The sequence below is a fragment of the Oncorhynchus mykiss genome, chromosome 13 (genome assembly GCF_057628025.1).
Source record: "Oncorhynchus mykiss isolate SJ-2025 chromosome 13, ASM5762802v1, whole genome shotgun sequence".
NCBI classification, from domain to species: domain Eukaryota; kingdom Metazoa; phylum Chordata; class Actinopteri; order Salmoniformes; family Salmonidae; genus Oncorhynchus; species Oncorhynchus mykiss.
Window position 1 is genome coordinate 30,551,854 of NC_143034.1, and position 25,934 is coordinate 30,577,787.

General features: G+C 43.6%; 1 protein-coding gene across 1 annotated transcript; it reads left to right on the forward strand.

Moving 5' to 3' along the window:
* Positions 1 to 25,834, forward strand: LOC110485951 (sphingosine kinase 1). Its single transcript, XM_021557210.3, has 5 exons — positions 1 to 866; positions 13,936 to 14,085; positions 19,708 to 19,802; positions 20,128 to 20,243; positions 21,518 to 25,834. The coding sequence occupies exons 1-5, from the start codon at positions 434 to 436 to the stop codon at positions 22,437 to 22,439; spliced, it is 1,716 nt and encodes a 571-aa protein (XP_021412885.3). The 5' UTR covers positions 1 to 433; the 3' UTR covers positions 22,440 to 25,834.
* Positions 25,835 to 25,934: the final 100 nt, after the last annotated feature.

The window sequence follows — 25,934 nt, forward strand, 5'->3', positions numbered from 1 at the left end:
GCTCCCCATTTCCTGCGCGCTTGGTGCGTTGATTAGCGAAGAGAAGCCCATGCAGACTACATTCTTTCGAAATGACACAATGGTCATACACTTTGTAGACAAGGTCTGATGAAAAATTCTGAACATAATGTAATTCGTTGACAGGTCCCATGTGAAATATACTGTTATACTGTTATTTCGTGGGCAAATCTAGACGATCACTTTTGGTACAGGCGCCGTCCACAACGCTTTAACTGTCGTTCCTCAATTCTATCACTAGAGAGCGATCTGACACATTTTTCAAATGGCAAAAAATCTTAATTGCGTTGAAATCACTCGCAGTCTCTTGCCCTGCGGACCGCTTGCTTCTTCAGCCGGTATATGACTGTGTGCGTCCCCCTATCACGCGCAAGCAGGTCTGCGGATCGCGTCCCTTCCTCCCTCTGCGCGCAGGATGGAACCGAAGATAACCGAATCGGACCCTCCATCATATCGCAACGGAATCACCAAGGTTCTGCAGTACGGGGAATTCACGACCACGGGCAACCGAAAGGTGAGGTACGCGGTGAGTTTAACCGAGAGGGACCTCACCATTCAGAAGATCACGTCAACACCTGCGGGACGGACCAAGGTGGTTTTCAACTTGAGGGACTGTGTCGGCTGCCGGGCTTTCAGCGCAGATGACAACGCGGACGCGGGAGCGTACTTCTCGGTCTATTTCTACCCTTTTAAAAGACGATGGATGAGCTCTGGGGTGGCCAGGCAACGTGTCGAGCAGTGCTTTCGGGTGGCCCTGTTCCAGGACCCACGCGCCAACCTGGAGGAGGCAGAGAAATGGGCTGGCACCATCCGGGAGAGCTCTGTTCGTCAGCAACATTTGAGAAATCGTGAGCAAGTCATTAATTAAATTAGTTAACCATATAGTATCGTATAATTTTCTCATAAGCGGTTGAAAGTGGTGTGTGTGCTTATCGCATTCATGTTATTTATGAAGTCGGTATACCTGTCTAGTGCACATTATTTAGTCATAGACAAAGGGTTGTTTTTGCGTAATCTAGTCTATTGCTGTGGAGCAAGTTCCGCACTTTATCAGTGTCATCTGTCTCAGGCTATTCTATTACCTTTTAAAACTAATTTCCGTAAATGAATAAAACAATAGGACTGGTCAGACAGACTCAAATTACAAATGTTCACTAAGCAACCTTTAACAGCCCAAAGTAACAACAAAACAGCATCTAGAATAACAATAGCCTAACCCCCTCAAACTCAACTCCAGTTCCTCTGCTTTTTACGTTTTTTTTTTTTTAAACCTGGGAATTAATTATCAGATACAACAGAACCAGCAGGTCCAGACTTCGTAGGGTTGAATACCCCTGGCCTAATAGAGAAATACTAACAGAGAAAAAACATCTAGATCAGGATTTCCCAACATGCTTCTCTCCTTGTTTTTACCCTAAACTGGTACACCTGATTCAATTAGTCAAAGGCTTGATGATTAGTTGACTAATTGAATCAGGTGTTTAGGGTTAAAACTAAAATGTGAAATGTCTGGGGGAGGGTTGAGAAATCCTGATCTAGACCAGGGCTGCCTAACCCTCTTCCTGGAGATCTACTGTCCTGTAGGTTTTCAGTCCAACCCTCTTCCTGGAGGTCTACTGTCCTGTAGGTTTTCAGTCCAACCCGAATTAAGCATCTCTGATTCAGTCTTGTTGAGCAGCTAATTAGTAGAATCAGGTGTTTTAAATTAGGGTTGGACTGAAAACCCACAGGAGGGTAGATCTTCAGGAAGAGGGTTGGACTGAAAACCTACAGGGCAGTAGATCTCCAGGATCAGGGTTGGGCAGCCCTGGTCTTGGCAACAGGCCTACTAAAGGTATAAGTGCTAAGGGATATAAGTCTATAATTACTCTAGTGGGAAAATGCACTTTAATTGGAAGGTTCAGAAACAAGGGTCAACCCACGTCATTGTCTCTTACCTTGTAGACATGGTAACAATGCAGGGAACCAATAAAAGATTGATCCGTTCAGAAGGAAAGTGCTATGTAAGTCTATAGTCATCCAATCACACTAACTTAACAGATGAAGGTAGCCTATAAACCGAGATGATGGGAATTCTTTAGAGAGGCTTTGTCAAAGGATGTGAGCTATTGGAATTCCTCAGCAAAGTGAGGCGTTTCTATTTACGCAATGCATGAATATATGCCTGTGTGCCGTGACATCTAGTGGTGGGGGAGCGGTGGGCTGCTGCACAATCTAACTACAACTGTTCAAACTGTCCAATGATCAAACTGTCCAATGATCAAGCTGTCCAATGATCAAGCTGTCCAAGAAGCAAGATAGTGGAGTGATGAGCTAGAAGTCAACTTTGCAAGATACTGTACTATGGATATTATAGTTCCCTTTGAAACTTGACAATGATATCGCCTCAACGTTGACACAACCATTTTATTACCATAAAACAACATACCATTTTAGGGAGCCGTATCGCCTGTTCATCTGCCTGTAAATCAACATATCCCGCGGCACCCATGTCATTACAGTGCATCTGTAGCGTGAAATGGAACTGAGTCCCAAATGGCACCCTTTTGCATGGGCTCCAGTCAAAAGTAGTGCACTGTGTAGGGAATGGGGCACCATTTGGGACACAGTGCGGATAAATTAATAAGACAGGCATCATTGTCCCATATCTCAAGGGCCTCTCCTTTCAGCAACAAAGCAGGTCACTTCCAGCACACTCAATACCATTACTAATATCTTACCCAGTGGCCCCTTCGACAAACCAGATCCACTGCATGGACAACAGCATGCATTACAATAGACATTTAGAGATTTGGGGTATAGTAATGAACATGGTGTAATCATACAACATAGCATATTAAATGTTATTTAATACTAGGATGACAGCATATTGGTATTATATAGACATCGTTTCACACATTGATATTCTATTGGAGTTGACTAGGTGTTATTGGATATTATCGATCCTGGATGAAACAGATCAATATACCACGGACTTCCACTGCTACAGAATTATATTTTATTCCCAATGCTAAGGGGCATGGTTTAGCTTCTAGTTATTGTTTTTTTTTCTAGGAAAATAGGTAGCATTGAGTTTTCTGTGTTCATACATCTGTTCCTCTGCTTCAAAAGCAGAAGAGAAAGAGGGAGATGGAAAGTCGTGTGTGTTTTTTTCGCTCGGAGGCCCCAGCAGTGAGACAGCAGTCCTTTCGCTGAGGACTCTTGTCGGATGTTCTCCAAGATGAGCCTTGACGTGCTGTCAAGACCTCTGACTAAGCCCATCTCTCTCTCTCTCTCACTCACTCACTCACTCACTCACTCACTCACTCACTCACTCACTCTCACACTCACTCTCACACACACACACACCTCTCTCTGGGGCGTTCCCTGTTTAGACCCATGGGCTCACAGCAGCTTAGTGTTTCAGGCCACTCAGTGAAGATTATTGAAGTAAAAAGAGGAATTACAACACACTCACACAAGCTGGACGGAAAATCAGCTAAATGTCATTGTCACTCAATAATGTTGATAGGAATTTGGATCTGTTTTTTCTCAATGTACAGCACATTGAATGAGATTTGAATTACATCTGTATAGCAATGAAAAGAAAGTGAATGTCCTTGTCCGTTTATGGCATGCTGTGTTCTTTTCGTGTTCTCTATTCGGCTAATGACACAACAATGCTTCAATCACATTTCAACGAAGACCAAGTCCAATTTTATTTGTCACATACACATGGTTAACAGATGTTAATGCGAGTGTAGCGAAATGCTTGTCTATTACCATCTATGAGAAGGGCAGTCTCTCACTATGTGGTTGTGGGTTTTTCACAATGGGTATCCATCTTCCTCTACACACAGCTTTATCTGTAAGGTATCATGGCTATAATCTGCTGTTATGTTACGTTGCATGTTTACAGACCATGTACTGTAAGGCATGTAAGCTGCAAGTCTTTAGTTAAATCTGAGTGATAGTTTAATTCTATCAAATGCGAAAGTCTTGTCAGTTATAGGTTATAAAAATACGTAAAGTTTTTACTTCAGTCGTTTGTTTTATTTCAACACAACCATCTCACCCCACTGCCGAAGTTACCCAGGAGACACCACTCAAGAGGAGAATGACAGCCAGTGGGTGGTTAGATCCTCTCCGCTCCTCTCTCTCACTTTGTCTCGCGCTGACTTTACGATCTATGTATCTTTCTCTCCCGTCTCTCTCTCTCTCCATCTGCATCTGTGCCATTCTATCTGTCCTTCTTTATCTTTCCCTCATCTCACTCTCCTTCTCTTTCCCCTTTTTCTCTCCCCCATCTTTCTCCCAATCTCTGAATCCCTTTCGCTATCCTCTCTCTTTCTCCCCCTCTCTCTCAATGTCTCTCTCTCTCTCTCGCTCTCTCTCTCTCTCTCTCTGAGAACAAATCACCACACTAGGCATCTCCTCCCTAGACACCCTTTGTGGTCGGTCTGGTTTGAGTCTCAACTCAGCCAGGATCTGCTTACTCGCTCGAACACACTGCCACGCTGTTGTGTACAAGACTATTCTATTTGTGTTTGTCTTGGTGAGGTACCATCAGACGCATTTAGGTTGGTGAGGTTCATGTAGGTATACAAAGACGATTTCAGGATCGATATGAAAAAAATATATATGATGGGGGAACTAAAACAGCCTACACAAGACACATCTGATTTGTATCTTACCAGCACAAATACAGACAGTTAAGCTAACTACATTTAGTGGATGTGTTAGCCTATGGCAAATCCATTCAATATTAAGGCTAGGCTTTAACATCGTATCACAATATTTTTGACAGTATTCAATGTTTCTGAGTAATACACGTTCTAAATATGGTTTATGACCAGTGCATGGCCCTAGGATGGCATCAAATTAATTTAAGTGGTGTTAATAGGCTTTCTCCGTTCTGATGGTTTAATGCTCAACAAAACATGGACAAAACTTTTTTGTAAAACTTTTGTTTATTTAGCATTTTATCAAAATGTAATTATAGACGGTATTGTAAAAATCTTTACCGGTATGTGGATACATAACGGTATTACCAGCATTCACGGTATATCGCCCAGTCCTTCTCCATATTATACTTAAGATATGTGTTATGGCTGCTAGTGGCCAAATGGGTGATGATAACCTATAATCCAGAAATCCTTTCATGTGGAAACGGGCTTTTCTCGTGATGGGTGTTGGTCCAGATTTAGTACTACCTACACCTGACGTGTAGGAATGCATTGATGGGTACATGCAATAATTAAGCATGACTTGGCTTGCTACCATTGTACTATTTAAGAGTCTGTTGGCGTTGAGCTTATCATGGTAGGTTATGTACCTACCGTATTATGTACTAACTCAGGAATTCTTGAAAGTCGGGACAATCCTTGTCTGGCAGGCAAGCTTTCTTTTTATAGTTGGAAAATATTTGATTTTGTTTTTATTATTTGAGCTTAAAAATTACATTTAGGGGAATTTTATACGGGGGGAGTTTTTTCTTTTGGAATTTTCTAAATATTTTCAATATTATTCAATTCCATGTGTTGCTCAATGCCCGGAAATGCCCTTGTCCGGAGCAAAGGCTCCCAATTTAAAACTCTCAAAGTGTTTACAATTCTAAAATGTGTAATAAGGAATATTAACTGAAAAGGATATTGTGTAGTTTCTTGCAATAGCCCTCTCTGACTTTAAACAAAATGTATTTCAAAACTAGGATTCCTAAAAAAGTGTCTGGAGATTTGGTCAATTCAGTTAATCATGAATGAGCAGGGTCAGCTCTACCATAAGGACCCCTTGTTCATGTCCTCATTACATGTAGTGCAACAGGACAAATCATGGTCTGTAAAGCTTTCTGCTTTTGATAGATTTAAACGAACAATATTGAAATCGCCATTGTTACAACCATAAACTGTCAGCTCCATCTGCCCGATGGATTAAGATAGGATATGAATTTTGTTGCAACTTTTTGCAAATTTTGATGCAAATCCAAAAATATATAACATCAAAGTGCTGAAAGATCTGATGAAATGGTTATATTTTTGAGTGTTTTCAAATTAATCATTTATATATTTTACAAATATTTGTATTGAAGTAGTTTTGTTTTATAAGCAAAAATATGTATTTTGAGTATTTGTTGTTAACGCCATCAGTGGCTTGTCAACTTCATCATGGATGGCTAATCGACCTTAAGATCCATATTTTTGTCAATATAAATATAAAAAATATATATTTGAATCACTTTTCTGCAACATATGCTTAAACTATTGACGTATTTGCCGTGCTAGATCCAATGGAAAATGTTTGCTTTCTAAATGTTGTTTTATGTTCTGAATCTAAAAGAACATGCCAAAAAGAAAATAAAATAAAAACTGGAGCGTGATATAGTGCTAGACAACAAAAATACGTCTGGAGATTTGTATTACATATTTGAATAATCTATTGTTAAAATGAATCATATCAAGGCCTTTAAACACTTGGACAATAAATGTAAAAATCAAAGGCCTTTTAATGGTCTTTGACAAATCCAGTTAGTTGCATTTTATGAGAAAAATAAATAAAATCAGGGGGTTGTTCCTTTACATTGTATGATAGCTGATACCTTGGTCATTCAAAATATACAGTACCAGTCAAAAGTTTGGACACACCTACTCATTCAAGGGTTTTTATTTATTTTTACTATTTTCTACTTTGTAGAATAATAATGAAGACATCAAAACTACGAAATAACACATATGAAATCGTGTAGCAACCAAACAAGTGCTATACAAATCCAAATATATTTTATATTTGAGTTTCTTCAAAGTAGCCACCCTTTGCCTTGATGTGAGCTTTGCACACTCTTGGCATTCTCCCAACCAGCTTCGTGAGGTAGTCACCTGGAATGCATTTCAATTAACAGGTGTGCCTTGTTAAAAATTAATTTGTGGAATTTCTTTCCTTAATGCATTTGAGCCAATCAGTTGTGTTGTGACAAGGTGGGGGTTGTATACAGAAGATTGACATATTTGGTAAAAGACCAAGTCCATATTATGGCAAGAACAGCTCAAATAAGCAAAGAGAAACGACAGTCCATCATTACTTTAAGACATGAAGGTCAGTCAATACGGAAAACTTCAAGAACTTTTCAAGTTTCTTCAAGTGCAGTCGCAAAAACCATCAAGCGCTATGATGAAAATGGCTCTCATGATGACCACCACAGGAAAGGAAGACCCATTGTTACCTCTGCTGCAGAGGATAAGTTCATTAGAGTTATCAGCCTCAGAAATTGCAGCACAAATAAATGCTTCAGAGTTCAAGTAACAGACACATCAACATTAACTGTTCAGAGGAGACTGTGTGAATCAGGCCTTCATGGTTGAATTGCTGCAAAGAAACCACTACTGAAGGACACCAATAAGAAGAATATACTTGCTTGGGCCAAGAAACACAAGCAATGGACATTAGATTGGTGGAAATCTGTCCTTTCGTCTGATGAGTCCAAATTTGAGATTTTTGGTTCCAATCGCTGTGTCTTTATGAGACGCAGAGTAGGTGAATGGATGATCTCCGTATGTGTGGTTCCCACCGTGAAGCATGTAGGAGGAGGTGTGATGGTATGGGGGTGCTTTGCTGTTGAAACTGTCTGATTTATTTAGAATTCAATGCACATTAAACTAGCATGGCTACCACAGCATTCTGCAGCAATACGCTATCCCATCTGGTTTGTGCTTAGTGGGACCATCATTTGTTTTTCAACAGGACAATAACCCAACACACCTCCAGGCTGTGCAAGGGCTATTTGACCAAGAAGGAGAGTGATGGAGTGCTGCATCAGATGACCTGGCCTCCACATTCACCTGACCTCAACTCAGTTGAGATGGTTTGGGATGAGTTGGACCACAGAGTGAAGGAAAAGCAGCCAACAAGTGCTCAGTATATGTGGGAACTCCTTCAAGACTGTTGTCAGCTGTCATCAAGGCAAACGGTTGCTACTTTGAAGAATATAAAATATATTTGGTTTGTTTAACACTTTTTTGGTTACTACATGATTCCATATGAGTTATTCCTTGTTTGGATGTCTTCACTACTATTTTACAATGTAGAAAATAGTACAATTAAAGAAAAACCCTTAAATGAATGGGTATGTCCAAACCTTTGACTGGTACTGTATATTTAAAATGTTGTTAAAATTTAGAAAAACATTTGAAGAAAAAGCAGAGATTGTGTCTTTCAATAATACCTGAACTGACAGTATCATATAACTGACAATATAATGTACCAGGGTAGTTTCATTTGGTTGAATTTAGGTCAGACTACTATTGTCATGAAGGCACATAGACACCCTGTATGAGTTGTGTCGAGAAAACCAGGTTTTAAAGGTGCAATCCCAGTCAATACCATTTATTCGGGTCAAAACAAGCCGATATAAACATCTGTACTACGACCTGAATGTAACATACGTTGTAGTAAACTGTTTGCTATGAAACTGTGACGTCTGGCCGGGGACCATAAAGTGGCTGAGCCAAAGTGTTAAAAGGTGGCGGATGAGGTCGTTTTAAAACCCTCTTAAGGAAGACATCTTTACTTCCTCCCTACTTTTTTTTAAAGTCACCACGGATCTAACTAACAGTCAGATAGATGAAAGCGAGCACGCCACTGCGTTGTTTACACCACTAATCATGTTAGATCAGGGATTACTCCAAGGAAGGGAGGAAATATGCATGTTCAAACATTGTTAGAAGTGAGCCTGAGTAAGTGAGGTGGGGGAAAGAGATAGCATGATAGCAAACCCCACCCCCCTCCCCCTGGCCCCCTATCCTCTCCCCCTAGACAGAACTCCCAAATTACAGAGTGAGAGACACAATGAGAGAGAGAGACACATTGAGAGAGACAGACGCACGAGAGACAGAGGAGGGAGAATGGCCGCATCAGGTATTCATAACCACATAGACTGCAGACAGAAATACATATTGGGCCCAGGCAAGTGTATAAAACACCTGGCACCCTGCCTTCCCTTCCTTCCTATAAAGATGGTTAGGCCACCTCGGGCTCATTCAACCGCAATTAACGTTGTGTCATACCTCCCCAGTCTCCACAAATAGAGAACTTGAGCTACACTCAAAGTAGCGACATTAGAATAAGTAGCTAATGCATAATTCAAAGAATGTTTTCGTTGGAAGTTCACCCGAAAGTCAAGGAAGTTCAACTGTGAGTCGTCAGTCTTTCACTCCCTGATATGAACATCATCGCTCAGGGGTGAACTTTCCCCTAGGTACAGATCTCAGATCAGCTTCCTCTCCCCCAATCCTGACCTTAACCATCTGAGGGAAAACTGACCCAAGATCAGTGTGTCTAGGGGAAACTTCACCCTACACCAACATCTTCTATAGTCAATTGAAGCTGTAAGCCACCCAGTTCAGATTCGAGGAAAAGCGAGTGTTAGCTAATAAATAAACAAATGCTCCGTCTTCCATGTCTTAACGAGAACAGACACTTCACTGAGTCGCAAGCGAGATCTATCACGCAATACTGTGCAAGTTTGCTATTCTAAGATGCTGTCCTAAGCCGAGACCAGAAAAATACTCTTTTATGGGGGTTTTCTCCCTTCCCTTTCATTTCAACTGGAATTTCCTGTGGCGAATAGCAGAGCAGTGATTATTTCATTAAAGTTCAGGATAAAATTGTTCACTCTTACATTTTGAAGTCTACAGATGAGACATTTCTTAATCACCGCACTAGTGAATTCAGTTGAAATGTCACTCAGGCAGCAAGCGTTCCTTTGGAATTGTTTGGTTTACCACTGTCAAGATGGTATAAAATACAGTTTTATATCTTTATGTTTGAAGCCTGAAATGTGGCAAAAGGTCTCAAAGTTCAAGGGGGCTGAATACTTTCGCAAGGCACTGTAACAACCGGACTATAGTTTTATAGTAGTCTGCTACCACTACATGTCGCAACCATAGGATGTTGAGAATTAAGAGATTGACCTTTAATGAGGATGACACGATTATGACCTTTTAAGGGCATGGCAAGTTTTGTTGTAACTTTATCCGCCCCCACACTACTGTGTTACCTCAGTGCCCACTGGGCATGCTCAGATGTGATTGTTAAAGGGAGAACACAGATCTGTTCAGAGCTCCAACCACAACAGGCCAAAACCAGATTGCTAATTTTTCTCTCTCTGTTTGGGTGTGTGCTTTGTTGGTTTCGTTTAGATGTGGCAATGAGCCAGTGTCGTTTAGCTGATAATGGGTTATACTGGATGTTCCCCGATTTGACCAGGAAAACCTCCAAACCCTAGTTATAGGCTGTAGGATACTAGGGCTATACTATGACTAGGGCCAAGAGCTTTCGTGGTCAGGTCAGCTAGAGACCAGTTTCACCTGGAAAAACTCCTCACCCTAACCATTGCATCTTGCTGACAAGCAAGACCGTAGGTGGAAGTGGTACTCTCAACCACAGCCAGTTTATAATGAAGGAATGTTTAGGAATGGGTAGGTTGGCTAAAAGGGAGTGTCAATGGGTCGAGACAAGACAGGCCTTGCGGGTAATGATGATGCAAAAACACAGCATGGTTGGGGCCCTTTCCAGCTGGGTTGGCACAGGTCCATGCCAAATGATTTATGAGGGAACTGCCCCGGGGCCTCATTTATAAACCGTGCTTATTTTTCATGCAAAAGTTGGCGTTTATAATAAATTAACTTGATGTGAGAATGTGCTCACCACAAACTCTAGACCACGCGTACACACATCTTATTTTTCATGCAAAAGTTGGCGTTTTAAATAAATTGACTTGATGTGAGAATGTGCTCACCTCGCCACAAACTCTAGATCACGCGTACACACATCTGCGAGTGGTTGAAATATTGTATTGCAAGCTGGCAAGTCAGTATTTTGTGCAAATGGGGGATATGATGAAAATTGTATTCATAAAAAAACGGAAGAGTCTGCAAAGCTGTCATCAAGGCAAAGGGTGGCTACTTTGAAGAATCTCAAATATAAAATGTATTTTGATTTGTTTAACACTTTTTTTGGTTACTACATGATTCCATATGTTATTTCATAGCTGTGATGTCTTCACTATTATTCTACAATGTAAAAAATAGTAAAAAAAAATAAGAAAAAAAGCCTTGAATGAATGGGTATGTCCAAACTTTTGACTGGTACTGTATATTTCAAATGTTGTTCATATTTAGAAAACGATTTCAAGAAAAAGTAGAGATTGTCCCGTCTTTCAATAATCCCTAAACTGACAGGATCATATAACTGGCTATATAACGTACCAGTGTAGGTTCCTTTGTTTGAATTTAGTAATGAGTAGGTGTGTCAACTTTTGACTGGTTCTGTAATTTGACAGTATGGGTAGGCTCCAGTATTGCTGTGTGATGGGAGCGTCTGTTTAATCTCAGAGCCTACCAAGGCAGGACATAGAACCCCAATAGTCTATTGATAAACAAAATAGTGAACAACAATTCATCTGGGGGTGAGGGCTGTAGCATTTAGCCTACTTTTTTAAATTGTTTGAATATGCAATTAGTCTTGCAGAATGTGTGAGTTGTGCGGACAAGCAGCATGCATGTTTAGCTTGAAAAAGTCACTGTAAAATATCAACAACTCCCAATATTTTTGTACGTGCACAGGCTTTTCAGAAATGGAGCATGCAGACATTTTGTGTGAAATTTACTCAAAGGTTACGAATGAGGACCCTGCCAACTCCGTCCTCCCAGAACTTCATAACTTGTTAAGAAAGGGTCCACATTTCATGAGAACAAGACCCATCAGGCAAAGACATCCGATAAACATCCAATTTGGTTGATATTAAAGTGGTAACAAACGTAAATTCAACTTGGAATGAATCGAAAACACTATTGTTGGTATGTGGTTAGAATTTGAGTTAGAATGAGACATGAAAAACAGTGTTGCTTTTTAAAAATATATTTTTTTAGAAAATTCATGATGTTGACCATGTTGATTCAACCTACATTTTGTGTGAGGGTGTGTTTTTTTTTAGATGGAAGTGTATTTGGGCCGCTACAAAGCTTTATCTATACTGATCAAAGATATAGACAATTTCAACGATTTTGCTGAGTTACAGTTCATATAATGAAATCAGTCAATTGAAATAAATTCATTATGCCGTAATCTATGGATTTCACATGACTGGGCAGGGGTGCAGCCTGGGGTGGGCCTGGGAGGGCATAGTCCCACTCAATTGGCAGCCAGGACCAGCCAATCAGAATACGCTTTCCCCCATAAAAAAAAAAAACACATTTTAAAGTGGCCTTTTATTGTCCCCAGCACAAGGTGCACCTGTGTAAGGATGTTTTTTAATCAGCTTCGTGATATACCACTTCTGTCAGGGGGGATGGATTATCTTGTCAAAGGAGAAATGCTCACTAATAGGGATGTAAACTAATGTGGGCACAAAATTTGAGGGAAATACGCTTTTTGTGCATACAGAATATTTCTGGGATCTTTTATTTCAGCTCACGAAACACAGAGCAAACACTTTTACATGTTGAGTTGATATTTTTGTTTGGTATACGTCAAGCAAAGTAGGAAGCCTATCTAGGTACAATAGGCCATGTTAACTGAGACCATGTGTTATCAAACACACAAGAAAACATGATGTCACTTTAACTGCCTTGTGACAAGGCACCTATAGTAGACACACCCCATTCCATCTAACTTAGTCAAAGTCCCATGACCAAACTCCACAGATACCACAGATCTACAGTACTGGTAGGTGGGGTTTCATAACCTAACCTGTGTTGTCAGAGGCTTGCATCCCTAATGGCATTCTATTCCCTACTCAAAAGTAGTGCACTACTATAAAGGGAATAGGGTGCGATTTGGGACACACTCATAGTCTGCAATGCACTGTTTACAGTAGTACAGATATGGTAACTATGATAGGTGGTGTTTCCTAACTTGTGTAGTCTGCGATATATGTTGACAGTAGCTCCAGTAGACGTGGGGTCGTCTAGAAAAACACATCCTGCCAATTAGGTTTGATGTTGGTGGATGACCTCATCCAGGGAGCATCCAAAACACTGTCCTTGTGCTCCACCCATAGCAAGTCATTCATCATCTGTCAAACTTGTTTATCTCGCTTTCCAATCCTCCGTGACTAAAATACTTTAATTTCCCAGAATGGTTTAGCTAGAGAGGGCTGATGCAGAAAGTTAATAATTGGCAAAGAAGCCCCCGAGTCATAGCTCTGAGTGTTTGTCTAATCAGTATATTCTGAGGATTAATGGTAGACATAAGGGACAGGAGTTTTTCCTGACTACCAATGTGACCTGAACAGGAAAAACTCTGGGCCCTAGTTATAGGGCCTGGTCATGGAACATGGTCAGGAAAAACTCCTGACCTTAATAATAGTAAGATCAAGCTTCTCCCTCCATTTCATATTGCTGTAACGAAAGAGAAGAGAAGTCACAGATAGACTCAATCGGGTTTATTACAAGTTGCAACAGGGACACAACACCCAGCACAGAAGTAGAGAAAATATCTAACTGGCCTCTTGGAGACGGGCCCTTTATGTCCTAATCCGACAGCGCCAAATGTTCTGGAAACGCCAGCCCGAGAGGCTTGTAAGGAAGTAAAACCCAAAAGTCAATGACTGGCTGCTGCTACAGAATCACACATCAGTGTGTCCTCGATCCTTGTACCTCCAGTCTGGCGTCAATCCCTATCCACAGACATGAGAATAACCCATAAACATTCAGTATCATGTCGAGCGACCGTCAAACCCGCACCTCGAGTAAAACACTGGAAATCATGTATGTTACAGAAAGGGGAAAATATGTAATTATGCTAAACACTGTGTTAAACAACACTGAATATTAACTTTAAACATTGTACAGGATTCTGTGTTAATGGGATTTTCTGCCAAGGTTATGAAAATTAGAGGGTCTAACATCTGTCATAACCTCTGTCCACGCATCCTCTCTGTTGTAGGTGTGCTTTACAGTGAGGTGCACCGTCCCTGCAGCGTCATGCTACTGGTGAACCCCCACAGTGGGAAGGGCCAGGCCCTCAGCCTCTTCACCGGACACGTCCAACGCATGCTTAACGAGGCCGGGGTCCCACACACACTGGTCATCACTGGTGAGTTTAGCGTACTGTACGTGCATATATACGCGCATGCATGCGTGGAACGCGCGCGCACACACGCATATAGGTACACAGGGCAAGCACACACGCACGCACGCACACACACACACACACACACACACACACAGGGCAAGCACGCACACACACACACACACACACACACACACACACACACAAGTCATCTCTGCTGAGTAAATGCGTGTGCATACACTGACACACAGCTTATCGCAGGTCAATATCCTGCACTAACACCTGCAATTACAGGTCAATGAATAACTCGACTGTCAAAGCGCTGCACTACCAGCACCACACACACACACACACACTAACTCTCAGCCGCTTGGCAGACTGGACAAACAAAACAGAAACCATCATTCTGTGTCCCTCCTCTCCAATTGGCAATGTCCCACAAAGCAAAGCAGCTAATGGCAGTCTCTCTCAAGCTGACCCTCCCTCTTTCTCTCCCCCCTCTCCCTCCCCCATTATAAATCCTCTGGCTGTTTTCATCGCTAGCTGGCAGTCATTAATCTACTGCTGGCACATATGTATGTATGTAGATCCATTATGTAATATGTTATGTTTACACACAAACCTCTGTAAATCTGTATCCCCATGATTTGATGTTGTGGACCCTATTGATGGGCTAATTGTGTGTGTGTGTGTGTGTGTGTGTGTGTGTGTGTGATTTGATGTCATTTATAAGCCACATTGATGGGGTAATCATTATAATATGTGTTGCCACAGTCTGGGGACATTGGATTGATAATGTCCTGGTTTTGCTTTGGGCTTCTGGTTCAAAGCTTATCAGATGAGTCATATCCATTAGGGCACACCGTAGTGAACCGCTTTGCAAATGAAAAATAAATGTTTGTTGTTGGACAAGTTTAGGCAGTCCCCTACTATGTTTTAGTAAATTTTCTACCATTTGGTTCCCTAATGAACATGATCCCGATGTAGCTTTTGAAGCCCTACATTTCAGCCCTAGTTTTAGGTTATTGAGTTTATCTCCCTCTCTCTGTTCTTAAATCACTGCAGTATCAAAGAGCAGGCAAGAAAATGAATCCCTTTCCCAAAACTGAGAGAGCATTTCTCTGAATGCATTCTGAAATGCTATGTATGTAAAAGCACATTATTTCTGAGACCAGTCAGTCCTATGCAGAAGGATTGGTGATCTAACTTGCCAGATACAAGGGTAGATCATCTCTGACTGTAGAATATCTCTAGGACATTGTCCATTGGGATGTCGTCATCCTTCTCCATGATCAGCCACAGCTCGGAGACGCTGGGTTTGATTCAAGTCTAACCTGTAATAGCCAGGTAGTCACCGTACAGGTAGATGCCAACACTAAGACGAAAGGTTATGCAGGCGTTAGTTTGCAAACAAAGATTATGCATCACCATTGCTACACCTTTGAACACTACAGAGTCCAGCCAAGCCAAGCTGTACTGGGCTGGACTGGTTATCCGTTCACTGGAACCATGCTGAAAAGTTCAATGTGAAAAGAAAATATCAGTGGCTCTGGTTGCTAATCCAGTAAGGCAGGGCCAGAGCTGTGCTAGCCTAGCGGACGGTTAGCATGGGGACGCTAATAAGCGAGGACAGGCCCATTATTGGAGCCCTGGCTGTGTTTGGTGCCAGTGGGAGGGGAAGGATGAGGTCACTGCCCAGAGGGAGACGGGGCAACTGGTCATGGAGGACGCTTGGCACGAGGGTCTCAAAAGATCTCTGTTTCTCTCTTGCTCTCAATCTTTCCCTCGCTCTTAGCTATCTCCCACTTCCTTTCCCAGTGACAGCCTTTCCAGTGAGATACGTGCAGTTGTGACCCATCTACCATCAGTGCTAGCTGTGGTGGTTTTGGAACAGAACAGTAAAAGCCCATCATATAGCCTGTGGCCCGGAAACTAGATAGTAGAAAAAGCCAGTGTTGACTATTAAGAGTCAGTCAGTTTGAGACCTAGGAGAATCGGTTGCGGGATAACTTCCAGTGCCATTGTAACCTAGCTGTGGTTGGTTTTCAAAACAGTGAGTTCTACAGCCTTTGACCTGTTCTCTATGACTGGTTCACAGGGGGGAGAGCGTGCGGTGAGGCGGTGGTTCTAGTGGTTCTACATCCCTCAGGCTGTCCCTGTCCCTGGGTGCTGACTAAGCTGCCACAGCGTGTCCTCCAGCTCCCAAACGGGTTGACTTTTCTATACACACACACACACCACTGCCACTTCTGCTCCACCTCTGTTGACCCAAAGTCTCCGGTTAGACACACACTCGGCGTAGCCTTTGTGAACAGGTAGTCACCCACGCACACATGCGCACACGGCAATGAAAAGTATCCCTGCTATGTCTGTCAGTGTGCATTATGGAGCCCTGGTGCGATCCTCGTCATTCCTAGACCATTGAAAGGTCCCTTTTTAATAAAAAATAAAAAATGTCTGTCATGTCTGTGTCCTTAGCCCAGCAGTATACTGTATACACCCTAGTGTGAGATGGGTTTGGAACCTCCTTTTGTGGGAGGCAGGGTCAGTGAGAGTGTGGCTGGGAGGAGAGGGACAGGGAAAGGAGAGTGAATCAAAGTGAGTAGGGACGAGGGGAGTGGGGACATGAAACTGCATGGTGGCATTTAGGGTTAAGCCTCGCGCTCTTTCTTTTTTTTGGAATCCGAGTCCGAATGATAGCTTCTTTAGAGGGACAACAATGGCTGCCCTGAGAGACACATGTGCACGCCCACACACACAGTGCAGAGAACAGGATATTTGTCCACACACACACTGTAGAGAACAGGATAGTCGGCCAAACTCACACACACCTCCCCTCCACCCAAGGACCAGTGTAGAGCAGAAGGGAGCGGTGTAATGATTTAGTCTCGAGCCACAGAGCTGGGAAGAAGGAAGAACAATTGCTTGCAGCCCAGAGACTGAGCCGGTCAGTCAAACTACACTACAGTACTGCCCTGCACCCAGTCCCAGACCTCTACATTCTACCATCCAACCCAACACCAAAACAAACACTCATAAAAATGACTAAAAGCATCAACTTCCCCCTCAGCTGTCTGTGTCTGTCTGTTTGCCTGTCTGTGTGTGTCTGCACTGCACCCATTCCCAGACCTCATATATTTTAACATCCAACCTCGAGCAAACACTCATATAAATGACTAAAAGCCCCCCCCCCTACCTGTGTCTGTCTGTTTGCCTGTCTGTGTGTGTCTGCACTGCACCCATTCCCAGACCTCTTATATTTTAACATCCAACCTCGAGCAAACACTCATATAAATGACTAAAAGCCCCCCCCCCCCCCCACACACTTTAAACACACATATGCTACCTCCCTCCCTTTTTGCTAGCGGCTAATATCAGCTATCACCATTTACAGTAAAGGGAGTGGGTTAACAACATCTTCTCCTACTTAGCAACCAGCCAACATAGATTTTCCACCTCCACCTTAACACTGACCGGTTATCTATACACACACTGCGTTTACAGCCTCTGCGTATGCAAATGTCACGTGAGGAGACTGATGAAGGGAAAATAGATTTTCCCTGCCTGTATATACGGTTCTCAGGCCCAGCAGGAGGGTAATGAATGAAAGGTCTCTTTGTGTCTCAAATGGCACCCTATTCCCGACACAGTGCACTACTTTTGACCACAGCAATGTAGGCTGTGGTCAAAAGTAGTGCACTGTGTGGGGGATAGGGTGCCATTTGGGACGCTGACTCAGTAATTGGATGCCACCCCCCCCCGAGGCCTATGTTGCAGAGGGAAATGCTCTCTACTGTTGTGTCAAGACCAGCATAAAACGATACACCGAACAATCACACTACTGTATTGTGGACTACATACACAGAAAGGAAAAATAGATTGAGGGTATTGCTGTCGGTGGGTTTCAGATGCAAGAACAAACAAGGGAACATCAAGATCTACAGGAGGGTTTCCCAACTCCGGTCCTCCAGTACCCCCAGCGTTACATATTGTTGTTGTGGCCCCGGACAAAACCACCTGAATCTACTTGTCAAGGGCTTTAAGTAGAATCAGGTGTTCTTGTCACTTGTTACTGGAGGACCGGAGTTGGGGAAACACTGCTACACAGTATCTCTGTGCAAACAGACACTGCGGTCACACAGGCAGCCCAAATCTGATGTTTTTGACCAAATTAGATCAGCTATGAAAAAGAGCTGACGTGATTGGTCAAAAGACCAATTAGTGGAAAAAATATCAGAATTTGGCTGCCTGTGTAAGCACAGCCTTAGAGAGAAGCAGAGATAAGATTCCTTGGGGAAGAAAGAGAGACTTGGCTTATGCTGTTAAGCTTGAGTGGCTACAACAACAAAGAGCTCTTAGACGGTCTGGCCTTTTATAAAGAGTGTTTTGAGGAGAGAGGAAATACGTGTGCGCGTGCGTGCACGCTTCTCTCTGAGAGTGTGCTGCTCTTACTAACCTGGCAGGAGTGTTAGGGAAATGTAAGGGACTAAAAGGTGCGATTGAAAAGTAATGGTGATGATACAGGAAGGAGTACCAGTCACTCACTATATATAGACTACACAGGAAGTTGGTGGCACCTTAATTGGTTGGTGGCACCTCATGGTGAGGGCTGGAGGGGAATTGGTGGAATGTTATCAAATACATCAAACACATGGTTTCATCATGTGTTTGATACCATTCCATTCACTCTATTCCGGCCATTATTATGAGCCGTCCTCCCCTCAGCAGCCTCCACTGATAGACTACTGGCCCCTAAAGAAAATAAATGACAGCTCTAGGAGCCGTTAGTACAGATCCACGAGCAGTTTACCCTCACCTGAGCATAACCTTAACCATACAGATAAATAACACAAAACTGACCTTTAGGTCAGTGCTAGGGAAACATCCTTCTCCTGGTGGAATGATGGATACAGTTCTAGGATCAGCGTACCCTCACCTAAGCCCAACCTTAACCATTGAGGGAGAAAGACGGAATCTGACCTTAGATCAGCATCATAAGGGACACGTAATCCTACTTCTGTTGCAATGTACAATCTGCTGATTGCCCCAGTCAAATTTGATGGAGGGCCCTATAACGTAATATGGCCTTTTAATCTAATTTACAATGTGATACTGCATTTCATTAAGGTGGCATATCAACTGTCCTCTCTGCCCTAAAGACATGTGCTGCTAACCTGGTCACAGGAGGTTGGTGGCACCTTAATTGAGGGGTAATGGTATCAAATAGATCAAATATGGTTTCCATGGGTTTGCCATTCCATTCACTCCGTTCCAGACCTCATTATGAGCCGTCCTTCCCTCACCAGCCTCCACTGAGCCTGGTACTGTAGGTGGCATATCAGTTGTCCTCTACCACCAATCTCCTGTGTAGTCTACCTTCCATGTTCCCTTTTGTTTTGTTGTTCAGCTGTTGTACTCACAACAGTTTGTCCCCTGAAGGGTCATACTTGCCCTTGTCATCTCAATTTTTTTTCACTTTGTCAAACCACACACCCCCTTGATTCCCAAAGGGATTGGAAAGTTAAAGGTCTCACAACTACAAAAGAGAGGGATTTTGACACTACAATAACACACAAACAGTGGTTGTACGGCCGGGCACACACTTAAACACGTGTAAATGTACTCGTCTTCCCTGTCTGTTTTCAGAGCGGCAGAACCATGCCAGGGAGTTGGTGAGAGAGGCTGACCTGTCACAGTGGGGTGCTCTAGTCATCATGTCCGGGGACGGACTGCTGTTTGAGGTGAGGTACAAGTACAATAATCCATTCCCGACAATAATTCAAATGTGCATTCTTACTTGACCTAGTAACTGTCTTGGAACTTTTAGTGCCGACATGGCATCCATTTCTCTTCTAAACCTCAAACCCCCAGTTTGCTGAGATCCGTGGTTCTGCCTGACTTTGCATATTGTTGCACAGACACCGATTTTCAGCCTATTTTTGGAGAGGATCCACTGAAAGTGCACTTTAGTTTCGACCCGGCCTTATCTTGGTCTGTGAAAGTGGCCCTAGATCTGGTGAGTCTCTGGCTGTTGGGTGACCCCTGCTCTCTGTCCCCCCGCCCCAGGTTGTGAATGGCCTGATGGAGAGAGAGGACTGGGAGGAGGCCATCCAGACCCCATTGGGCATCCTACCAGGGGGCTCCGGTAACGCCCTGGCTGCCTCTATACACCACTACTCTGGGTGGGTGACACACCAAGACTCCCATGTAGCAGTTAGTTAGCAGCAGTTAGTCCCAATAATGTACTTTGAAAATGCATGCTTCCCTCCTCCCCTTCCTTAAAGTACTCAATCTGGCATGATTACTTGTGGCAAGTAATGCATTGCTTTGATGTTTCCCATGTTGGATGTAATGCATTGCTTTGATGTTTCCCATGTTGGATGTAATGCATTGCTTTGATGTTTCCCATGTTGGATGTAATGCATTGCTTTGATGTTTCCCATGTTGGATGTAATGCATTGCTTTGATGTTTCCCATGTTGGATGTAATGCATTGCTTTGATGTTTCCCATGTTGGATCAGTGATTAGCTCAAAGAAGGGAATAATTAATTGAAAACCAATTTATCCAGTTGGGTGAGAAATATACTTCCAGGAAGACCGAAAAGACGGACCCACTATAAACAACCATCTACACCAGCACAGGGCCTACTACTGCCCACATGTTTGACAAACCGTATTGAGTAAATCCCCAGAATCAGTAGCGGAGAACAAACATACTGCTGCTGGCTCATTCTTTAACCACCACAGTACAGAACATCGACACAATGAATCACAATTACACAAGCAGCATGCCCTCCTGTCTGTCCGTCTATCCATCTCTCCAGGTTGTTCTATGTTCATCTCCCCCGGTTGTTCTATGTTCATCTCCCCCGGTTGTTCTATGTATATATGCTGGTCCCAGATCTGTTTGGGCTGTAGGCTATAGGACACAAACGGTAAAACGGGTCAGTTTTGCCTTGAGCAGTGGGATCTATTGGATGACTCTAATAGTTTATAGTTTGAACCCCCTCTACTGGTTGTTAAGAGATGCTACACACAGGTTCCCTTTTCAGTGACTAAGAAAATAGCTCAAAATGGTACGATGTTATTGTATATAAAAACAATGTACAGAAACCATGATAAAAGAAAGCCGAACAGAGACCCCAATGGCTGTTATTGACTGGTGAGCCTAATGCCTAGGTTGAATATTGAATCCAAGCTGAATATGGATATGCTGCCATATGGACGTGACCCCAGTCGTATGGAACTCTGAGACGTCATTATCTAATAAGCTGTGATGAAGAAAAGACAGCAGGCTGAGTGGTGGATGTGGGGCTGGTGGTCCCATGACCTCTCTACCCCCCCACCCCAGCCCCCTCTCCCAGCTGGGCTTGTCTTTGTTGTCTGTCGTGTCTACCCCTAACTCCCCCCTCTCTCTCCCCCTTCCTCTTCCCCCTCTTTCTCTCTCCTCTGACAGGGCCCAGCCGGTGTCAAGCGAGGAGCTGCTGATCAGCTGTGGCTTCCTGCTGTGTAAGGGCCTGGTGTCTCGCATGGACCTGGCCTCTGTCCACCTGGGCTCCAGCCCCTCCAACCCCACGCGCCTCTTCTCCTTCCTCTCGCTGGCCTGGGGCTTCGTGGCTGACGTGGATGTTGAGAGTGAGAAGTACCGCCACGTGGGCGCCGCCCGCTTCACCATGGGCACATTGGTCAGGTTGGCATCATTGAGGGTGTATAAGGGCCGTCTGGCATACCTGCCGGTTGACGAGGTGGATGGAGAGGAGGATGGGCAATCGCCAGTCTCGTTGGAGATGACAAGCACATCACCTCAACACCAACGGCCATCGTCTGCATTCTGCTCCTCCACCCTCCTCTGCCAACCTTTGAAGGACTCGCCGTGCCAGAACACAGCCCACCTCACCTTCCACAACTCCCGTAACTCAAACAACGCCTTCAAGGCGAAGAAGAGGGAACCCATGTCCGCAAATGCCACCCTAACAGGCCCGCCAGACTCTCTCCTGGTGCCCCTGGACCAGCCGGTGCCCAGCGACTGGGTGGTGGTGCCCGAGGAGGACTTTGTCCTCATGCTGGCCATGTACCAGTCTCACCTGGCAAAGGACCTGTATGCCGCGCCCGACTCTACACTTGATGACGGCCTCATCCACCTGATATACGTCCGAGCAGGCATATCGCGCACGGCCCTGCTCCGTCTCTTCCTGGCCATGGAGAAGGGCACCCACCTGGCCAACAACAGCCCCCACCTGGTGTACACCCGGGTGCGGGCGCTGCGGCTGGAGCCCTACTCGTCAAAAGGGGTGATCACGGTGGATGGGGAGGTGGTGGAGTATGGGCCGGTCCAGGCCCAGGTACACGGTGGGATAGCCAGGCTCATCACTAGATGATAAACAAGATCCATTGGATGGATAGCTAGCGTTAGCATGTTATGCTAATAGATATGCTATGCTAAAAGCTAACATTAGTTAGCATTTTCTGGACGATGCTATGCTAACAATTAGCATTAGCATTTTCTGCTCACATCTAAAGGGGAGGTGGGATTAATGGACTTTGTAGTCTTCTCTGAATTTCTGCTTTGAATTGGAAGTGCCACAAAGGAGTAGCAAGGCTAGAACACAAAAAGTTCACAATGGGTGGGTACGTTTTATTTCTAGAGTCCAATGACCTCAATCTCCCATTCTCCCCATTAATTAGCATTTAAACTGTTCTAAGATGGATTCCCACTATCACAAAGCAACTGGCCTTTAATTGGCTGTTGCAAGCTATGACATGGATAGATTACTAGAACCGAGGTGAGAGATCGATCAAGAGCTCTTCTGTCTTACTCCATAAGCATAAGTCATGAAATATGAATATTTTCTCCCCACTGCAAATCCCACCACCATACCCACCCACACATACAAACATTCTCCTTACCAGGGGTCCATATGATGTAGTGTCAGTCACCCACCCTGTCCCTCACAGACCCTGGGCATGCTTTATGTCTATGGGAGGGCATTGCAACTTCCATTTCTTTCTTATGCAACGAATGGGGTATGGATAGATGCCTTCACTCCTCTCTTCCGCTGTGACGTGGACATATGGAAGATCCATACAATCTCCGGGAGCCAGCATTGACATAATTAAAAAAACAACTCATTTGAACCCAAGTAACACAAGGGGACAGTTGCGCCGATGCCGAAATCAACCCTCAACCATTGACGCTCAATTACCATAGTTGTTTTTGATTACCTTGAAGCTTGAGTCTTGAGGGTCAGTAGTTTATCCTAAGGCCTAGACCCTGGACTACTTGAAGACCGGTTTTGGATTTGAAAAGATTGGAGTTTATTTTGGATTAGGCATTGTTGTGATTAGCTGAAAACGCACCATACTTCCATGACTTCTTCAACCAGCCACCTTACATTGACATGCAAACAAGTATACTAAAGAAGACACATCTTCACGTAATTTGACATGTGCTCATTTTATACCTCATATTTCCATGACCCGCTAGCTTTAAAATGGCCTAGAGTGAGAGCCTGTTTATTGTGTTGTGGCCTGTCCTGCAAAGGAAGGCATGCAGCACAAGTCCAGGTTACGTGACTTTGTGCCTGTATCGGGTCTCCAACTGCAGTCTTTCCCCACACCCCTCCCCCATCCATCCTTCTCTTCCATCCAATTCAACCATCCCCTCCTCCTCCCTTTCTCGACACTGCAGTGCACCACAGGGCAGTCCGTCGCTTTTGTCTGCCTGCAGCTACAGCGGACACACCAACAGTACACTACACGCACACACACGGTACAGACCCCTTCCCCTTCTCGGCCGTCATCACCTTTATCATAAAGCTTTAAAACACCCAGAAGATAAACTATGAAATGACAAGAGCAACCAAAGGCTAATGTGACGCTAATACAGTAGCTAGCCTGAGTTTACGCTCGTCATAGCCCTCTTCTGTACTGATTCTGAACTCTCGGAAGGAGGGCGATTTATTCTGCCTTAAACACAAAAGGAAGACGGGGCGCTTGATTAAACAGCACATTGGTCAGGGGATGGTAAAGAGGGAGGGATGAGGGAGAGTATGGACTTGTTAAATGCTGCCTGAGGGACCAGCATTGTGTGGTATGCATCCCAAATGGCACCCTTTTCTCTATGAAGTGCACTACTTTTGAACAGGGCCCATTTGGACACAACCCTTCTCCACAGATAAACATGATGTTCATTCTCCACAGCAGTGTAACATAAGGTTCTGACTGACACTGTGAAAGAAAGATGTTTATGTTCATCTTGTTCGCCTTAGGGGATGATAAGAGGTTATGGAACTTGGGGATACCCTGAGAGAATGTTATTGGGCCTCGATTTATATTTTTTAGAGCCACAAAGTGCCCCTGATATGACTGAGTGCACATTTGGGCCGCAAGGTTTTACCAAAATGCAAAAATGTCCATTTCATGTTGTGATATTGTGTATTGACTGTCTTTGTTGTAAACCTGTCGTCAGGCCAGACTAAATAATTATACATGGGGGAAGACCAAAATGACAAATGTGATTTTAGCTGCGGTGCATGCAAAAGAAAGCACCTTGCATTGATGTTTAACTCTGCTTTTAACCCTGTCAGGGGCATGAGCTCATCTGGTGTTCCTCCCCCTACTGCTTGCTATTTTAGAGCAGCAGCACATGCCTTTCCAATCCTTACCTTGGTCGTGTTCCCATGCTCAGACGTTGACTGACAAATTGCTAGTATAACATTTGTGGTTAGCTGATACATATCTAGGAGTTGTAAGCTCTGGCAGGTGTCGGCAACACCTGGGCAGAGGAACATGCCCCATAGCATGCTGGGAATCAATGAGTCATGAAGCATTATGATGGGGAAATGGAGGTGAAAATATCAAAACGCACATGACATCAGTCTCTTTCTGTTCCTCCATGAGATCAATTGTTCAGACTCCATTGATTGTCACAGGAATTTTCTGCTTCGCTCAGGCTTGAAACATGCTCCAAAAAATCAATTTCTTTAAGCTAGCTTGGGCCATGAGATTGTCCTGACCACTTCACTTGACTAAACTCTGGGCCCGACTCACAGCCTATGCAAAGTCTGCCTGCCTTGCTGGTGATGCAGTCCCTAGCGCTTTCTCAATTGTAACAATTCTTACCCTCTTCATTTTCTCTGCTTGTTTGCACTGATTAGAAAATATTTGGCAGGTGAAAATATGGTGGAAGCTCATCAGTAGGCTGGCAGGCTTTCACCTGCTCAATTCTTTCAGATCAGCGCAATGCAGGAAAAGAAACAAGGACAGATTTCAGACGATTGAGAAAGAGCCCCTGAAACTGTTTGGTGTGCCTTGAACATGTTGCCCTTTAGTTGTGGGAAGAGGGGTGTGTACTGTTGTGACGCTTAGAAGATTTGGCATAGAACCCTGATACCGGTCCTATTAGTCTTCAATATTTAAAATTTATGAGGAAACGGACCTACTCCAGTAACCCATTTCCAGTTGAATTGAGCACTTGCTTAAGAACGGAAAAGGAGGTTTGATGAAGCTTAATGTCCCAGTTTGTGAAAACTCCGGCCAAGGCCCTAATATACTCCGTTGTTGACACTTGAAGGTGTATAGCTAAATAAATTCAGTCAGGTACTATCCCAAAAATCTTGGGAGTCTTACTACTGCTGCTTGACTTGTCTTATTGACAGTGTATTTGGTGAAGGGATAGTAACTGTTCTTTTTACAAAATCTTGATTGATGTTGAATACAGAGCTCTATTTTTCCACTTGGCAAAATGTTGAATCAAATAAAGTGAAAACCAAAACATTTGACTTGTTTCTTTTGAATAAACAAGATTAAGTTGCTGTTTTGTCCTTTGAGTGAGGTCAACTGAAAACAACTCTCTACTGTACAACCAAATTCAA